The 7,336-nt window shown below is 39.1% G+C and overlaps 1 protein-coding gene across 1 annotated transcript in view; it reads left to right on the top strand.

The window, feature by feature from the left end:
• LOC144972305 (uncharacterized) overlaps nucleotides 1–4,967 on the top strand; it is a 6,103-nt gene extending 1,136 nt beyond the window's left edge. The window contains exons 2-4 of the mRNA XM_078913394.1: nucleotides 1,150–1,197; nucleotides 2,979–3,224; nucleotides 4,258–4,967. Coding sequence (XP_078769520.1) covers nucleotides 1,150–1,197; nucleotides 2,979–3,224; nucleotides 4,258–4,571 — 608 coding nt within the window. The 3' untranslated portion in view covers nucleotides 4,572–4,967. The remainder of the gene's footprint in view (nucleotides 1–1,149; nucleotides 1,198–2,978; nucleotides 3,225–4,257) is intronic.
• Nucleotides 4,968–7,336: the final 2,369 nt, after the last annotated feature.

Raw genomic sequence — 7,336 nt, 5'->3', positions numbered from 1 at the left:
TTCCACCATGCGACTGATTATCTCAAGGACGCCCACATAAATATTAACAGAAATCATTCCCCAACTGAAAGGTATGTAGATTGCTTAATAGCCACTTTCGCATCGTGTGTAGGGTGCAGCAATATCCCAACGCCAATGCAGGGGTCGTAAAAGGCGACTAATGGTGTGTGACTCCCCTTTTTTTAGTCACCTGGTCCTCTAGGTTGGGGTTGTGGAAAGGTTAAAACCCCTTCCGTAAAACTCAAATTGTTACAGAAACACAGACGGACAAATCAAATCCTTTTTTTTAGCTTGGGCGACCGAAAAGTTTCTCCAATGACTGAATTTATGAAGGACAACGGAAAAAGCCGAATGGGCCACCGGGAACACGGACAAGAATTGAAGAAGCAGAGAAGTGATAAGACATGGAACGAGATTTAAAAAAAAGTTAGCTCAGGATAGAGAAGGATGGAACTGTTTATCTGTGGCCTGCAATGATGATGATGATGATGATGATGATAATGATGATGATGATGGGCGGGACAGCGTAAGCGAATGCAAAAGCGAATGCCTCTACGAAGCCCCTTGTATTACAATACTGCTCTACAACTGTGGTAAACCATGGTGATTAACGAAAAAGAATTAAGAGTCTAAAAGCTGTACACAGAAAACAACACCGTTGAGTCATAGGTGTTTGGCCAGACAAGATTAGTAACCAAGATCTCTACGACCGGCGCAGAGTACGCCATGCCAGTGATAGAATAAAACAAGAAAAATATAAACTTCTTGACCATATTATTCTCCGAAGTGACCATAACATACCGGCCCAGACAGCAATGAAGGAAAGAGAGAGAGAGACAGAGAAAAAATAAAGAGAGAGAGAGAGAGAGAGAGAGAGAGAGAGAGAGAGCAAATGAGAGAGAGACAGAAAGAGAAAAATATAGAGAGACCGCTAGAGAGATAGATAGATGGATAGATAGAGACATAGATAGATAGATAGATAGATAGATAGATAGATATATAGATAGATAGATAGAGGAAGAGAGAGAGAGTGGGAGAGAGAGAGAGAGAGAGAGAGAGAGAGAGAGAAAGAGAGAGACATAACTCAAATATGAGAAAACCCAAATATGAAATCAAATTAAAGTTTGTTTTTCTTTAATCTCTTTTCAGGGAATTCCCATTCCATGTCAGCCGTCAAAGAGAATTCCGATGACATTTGTAAGTATTCAGCTATAAACAATAACAAAAAATGCACCAACTTGAGCAGGGGCTTTTATATAGCGCAATATCCTCCCAACGTGCTCAAAGAGCTTTACGAAGGGTCCCTGTTCAACAGCAACGTAACATGTAGAACAAGGCATGACGCCTACAATTATCCGACAGAGACAACGGCCGGGTCTTCATTTTACACCCGAGTACGGTGAGAGAATATGAGTAAAGAGCCTTTTCCAAGGACTCAACTATGCGCCGAGCTAGGCTTGAAACCAGGACCTTCCGAAAAAGAAGAAGAAGTGAATCTGAGGATAGATCTTCAGTTTCTTCCACGTCCTTCGTCGATCGTGGTAGGTTTGAACGACGTAATCGTTAACTCCCTAATATGACCAAAATTCTGGCCAATCATCTCAGATTGGTATTACGTCGGAATCGGAGAAGGTTTAGGAGGTAGAGCACACGCTTCACAAGCTAAAGGACTGAGATCGATCCCTGGTGAAGGTGATATTTTTTTCTTCTGACCCCCCTTGTCCATCCAGCAGTGATTGGGTATCCTGGGTCTGATAGATCTGGCGTAAATAACTTTGCGATAGACTATCGTCATATCCAAAGGGTAGCAAGCAATTGCTATCATCCGTTTCACGCTATATAAACCGGATTTAATTCCGGCTCCATGGGCCTATGGCTCTGAAGGACTACATAGCAGGTTTAGATGCCATGCTAGAAATCACATTTTAACTCTCTCATTTGGGTGGGGTCTTATGTCCTTCCATGGGGGTCTCGATAGCTCAGTTAGTAGAGCACTCGCTTCACAGGCATAGGGACCAAGATCGATCCCGGGTGCAGTCGAGAATTGTTCTGACCCCCCTGTCCACCCAGTAGCTGAGTCTGTTAGATTTGGCGGAAACAAAAAACAACTTTGCGATAGACTAGCGTCCTATCTGAAGGATAGCAGGCAATAGCAATTGTCATTTTCACGCAACATGGGTCGAATGGTTCTGAAGGACTATTTATGACCTTCTGGGGGGGGGGCGGGGGGTGGGGGCAGGAGGTCTTATATGTATCTGTTTTCTGAGCTGCTCTGTCTTTGTCTTGTGGGGCTATGTGGTCTAGTGGTATGACACTCGCTTTCGGGTCGGAAGGTCCTGGGTTCGAGCCTCGCTCGGCGCATAGTTGAGTCCTTGGAAAAGACTCTTTATTCATATTCTATCACCGTAAAAATGAGTACCTGGCCGTTAACAGCGTTGTCTCTGTCCGAAAATCATTGTAATCTCGCCTAACGTGCATCATGTCCGGTCCGAAATGTTAAGGTTGCTGTTGGCTAGGGACCCCTTTGAGCACGTGTAGTGGATATTGCGCTATATAAAAGCTCAATTATTTTTAATTGTTTTGGAATGGGATCACTTGGTTTTATCCTGGCCCTTGCTGAAGTCATTGACTGAGCAGGGTTGATAACCGAACGCAATTATATTATTATTAGCCTGATAATTTATCATTGTTGTAACGGACGATATTTTTCGATGACAACAATGAGACCATAACAATTTGGGTTATCAGTCAAACCAGTAAATAAGTGCATATACATTTACTAACCATAATGCAAATGTAATATAACATACTATTCCCTTTTCTTATCCATCTTTACCTGAAGAAGGCTAAAGGTCGAAACGTCGTTATTTTGTGTTGTATCTTTTATAAGAGTCATTTTTTATGCCCTCTATTTTAACACAAATTCCAGACGATTAATCACAAGTACCATTATTTCGGTTGTACTTCTCCATTTCCAGATGTCTCCTACCCTAAGACAGAACAGGAACAGAATGAAAAGCTGGAATGTTACGAGACCGTTCGACGTTGCGCTGAAGATTTCCATTCTTCTTATTACCGTCGTCATTACATCGAAGCTCGGGACCTCATGAAGACGACGGAGGAATGTCTGGACAAAGTTACATGCGATGACGATGGCTACGTGGAGTATCTGAAGCAAGAACTGCATGACACGCGAGAGGAATACGCCTCGGGCATTCTATTAGGTACGATTGAAATTTATCAACGCCCCCAAAACAACCACACAAAAAACCTAGAACTTTTATATAGGGCAATATCAACTAAACGTGCTCAAGGCGCTTTACAAGGAGTCCCTGACCAACAGCAACACGTAACATGTAGAACGAGGTATGGCGCTTGTTAGGCGATATTACATTTTTCCGACAGAGACAACGCTGTTGACGGCTATGGATTCATTTTACACCTGAGTATGGTGAGATAATGTGATTAAAGAGCCTGTTTCAAGGATCCAACTATGCGCTGATCGAGGATCGAACCCAAGTCTTTCCGATCTGAAGGCGAGTGTCATACCACTAGACCACTAAGCCGATCGTCATAAAACCGAGATAATTATGAAATTGCTGCCCTTTGCTTTCAACGTATCAACAAAACAGCTCCTCCATATGTAAATCGACCTTCTTTCATGTGGCTATGTGGCCTTGTGGTATGTCATCGTAAGGTCCTGGGTTCGAGCCTCGCTCGGTGCAAAGTTGAGTCCTTGGAAAAGGCTCTTTATTCACATGACTCTCATTCCTTTATGACACTTCTATCTTTGCAAGTATAATTAATTCTACTTAATTCTAGCATATCCACAACAAAAATTGAGGACGTAATTTTAAATCTCTCTTTATAATATCAAGCTAATCTTTCTAATCAATTCTTTCTTAAAATATCATCATCATCATCATCATCACCATCATCATCATCATCATCATCATCATCATCATCATCATCTCATCATCATCATTTTTTCAACCTCTAAATTTGTGTTTTCGTAATATAATTCTAAATACGATACAATTATGAACTTGTTATCATATTAATTAATAAGCAAGACAAGAGATAGGGTTTACGTGTACATATAAGCAGGTCTGATAACAGAAATACTTTGCTTTAATTTGAATTTCCATTATAACAATGAACCCATAACAATTTTGCTTATCAGATCTGCAAAAGAATAGACCTCGGTTACTGCCACGGTCAATCTATTTCATTTTTCAATTGTTTTTCATCACACAGGCAATTGTAGCTACCTTAACATGGAAAAGTGCAGACTGATTCCTCACAATGGCGCCGAACTGGCAGAAGAACTCTTTCAAAACTACACCCAAAATATGAGGCGTTCTGTGGCTGATGATACTCCTAGATATGAAGAAGTACCTTGTCCCGAAGAAAACATGGATGCCGCCAGGAAATGCATGGCCGAAATTATGCCATTTTGTATCAACCAAAATCAGATAGAGCTCTACAACGAGACTTTGGGTCTCATCCATGAATCTGTGTGTCATCGGTTGGTCCCTATGGATAACGAAACGACTGAAATGCTGTACTAGTAATAAACCAAAAAAAAAATGAAAACATCTTCAAAAAAGAACAAAATACCAAACACGGAAATTTTTACGTTCAAATTCCTTCGTCAAACAACAACAACAAAAAAACAATGAAAACATAATTACCATTTATTTATGTTTTCATTGTTTTGTTTTGCTTTGTTGTTGTTGTTGTTGTTGTTGTTGTTGTTGGCAGAAGAAGTGTTTTTAGCCCGAAACGTTCCGTATTTGTTATTTTGTTCTTTTTGATGGTGTCGTTACATTTTTTGTTTCTTTCTTTCTACATTCTACAGCTTCCAGCAGCTTAGTTTTACTTTGACTTGTCTGAAATGATGACAAGGCTAATGTCGAATCCAATCAAAGCTCTTGTGCAAATAAATAGTTGGTGTGCTGACTGAATGTCGTAGAATTGACTGATTCCTTATGTTTTGAAGAGAAAAAAAAATCAACATAAAAGACAACAACAACAACAACAACACACAAACAACAATCATATAGTCTAGATGTCTATTCATTTGTGACATTGCATCAGAGCGGTATTAGGTAGGAATAAAACTGGCCTTGAAAATTTAATTTATAGCCACAGATATAATATATTATATGCCTGATATGTGGTCTAGTGGTATGACACTCGGTTTCGGATTGGAAGGTCCTGTGTTCGAGCCTTCCTCGGCGCATAGTTTAGTCCTTGGAAAAGGCTCTTTACTCGCAGTCTCTCACCGTATTCAGGTGTAAAATTAGTACCTTGCCGTTAACAGCGTTGTCTCTCTCTGTCGGAAAAAATGCAACATCGCCTACAGACGACATGTCTTGTCCTACATGTTAAGTGTTGCTGTTCGTCAGGCTTTGAGCAAGATTAGTCGATATTGCGCTATATAAAATCTCAACTTGTATATAAATATATATATATATATATATATATATATATATATATATATATATATATATATATATATATCATTCAAAGTGTGCAGTTCAAAAACAAAAATAACAACTTCCAAAACCAACTGACTAACGATGTGAAGAAAATAAACAAAGAAAAACAACTTCTGATACCAGCCGACAAATCCAACAACTATTATAAAATGACACCTGAGGAATATGATAAAATGACACACAAACAAATCAACAAAGACTATAAGAAAGACAGAACACATAGAACCGAAGAGATCACAAAAGAAGATAAGAATATAGCGAACAGACTTGACCTTAGCGATCGAATCGATATAGCACCAAGAAGAGAAGCGTTCATCACATTAAAAGATCACAAGCCTGACTTCAAAAATAATCCAAAATGTAGACTAATAAATCCATACAAATCCGAAATTGGAAAAATCAGCAAAAAGATATTAGAAAAAATAAATAAAAACGTCAAAGAAGCAACTAAATTCAACCAGTGGAAAAACACCGATGAAGTCATTGAATGGTTCAAAAATATCCAAAACAAAGAAAACTGCACCTTCATCTCTTTCGACATTTGCGATTTTTACCCCTCCATCACCCCAGACTTACTAAACAAAGCATTGGAATTCGCAGCAAAATACACCAACATCACAGAAGAGGAAAAACACATCATCAAACACACCAAGCACAGCACACTATACTACGACAACACACCGTGGACAAAGCGACACAATGATTTCGACGGTGCTGAAACATGCGAACTGGTCGGACTCTACATCCTGTCACAACTGCAACATACACACACATACATCGGCCTCTATAGAGATGACGGACTCGCTATAACCAACAGACTACCAAGAGCGAACGAAAACATCAAAAAACAAATCTGTAAAATATTCCAAAACAACAATTTGAAAATCACGATAGAAGCAAACAAAAAAAAAAACAGTTGACTTCCTCGACATCACATTCGACATAAAATCCAATTCATTCCAACCGTTCAGAAAACCAAACAACACCATTAGCTACATTAATAAAAACAGCAACCACCCCCGTCCCGTCATTGAAAACATACCAAAAAACATAGCACTGAGGGTGAGCAAACTTTCGGAAAACAGAGAGATATTCAACGTCGCAGCCACCCCCTACAAAGAAGCACTCACAAAAAGCGGATACAACACACCATTTGTATACACAGACGCCTCCCTCTCATGTAAACCCCAACACACAAGTGAAGAACGTAAAACAAGAAAACGACACATAACTTGGTTCAACCCACCTTTCGACATAAACGTCAGCACAAACATAGGACAGCAGTTCCTGAAGTTAATTGATACACACTTTCCAAAAAACCACAAGCTACATAAAATTATCAACAGGAATACCATAAAAATAAGTTACTCGTGTATGCGCAACATAGAACAAATAATTTCAAGCCACAACAAAAAAATATCAATAAACCACCGACAAGAGCAAAACCCACCCACTAGAAAATGCAACTGCAGAAATAAAGAACATTGCCCGCTAAACAAACAATGCTTAGAATCAAGTTTAATTTACCAAGCCACAGTCACAGAAACTAAAACAAACAAGCAAGAAAAATATGTAGGACTAACAGAAAATAATTTCAAAACAAGATACAACCTCCACACCTCAACATTTAGAAACACTAACAAAAAAACATCCACAAAACTCAGCGAACATATTTGGAAATTAAAAGACAACAAACTAGACCACAACATTTCATGGAAAATTTTATCTAAAGCAACAGGATACACACCAACATCAAAACAATGTAGCTTATGCCTGGAAGAAAATATACTATAATCAAACACCCTCATGAAGCCACACTCAACATGAAAAAT

Source organism: Berghia stephanieae, chromosome 5 (assembly GCF_034508935.2).
Source record: "Berghia stephanieae isolate SIO BIC M18660-M18661 chromosome 5, UCSD_Bste_1.3, whole genome shotgun sequence".
NCBI lineage: Eukaryota > Metazoa > Mollusca > Gastropoda > Nudibranchia > Aeolidiidae > Berghia > Berghia stephanieae.
The sequence above is the reverse complement of the archived record's forward strand: the minus strand, read 5'-3'. Positions and strand labels throughout refer to the sequence as shown.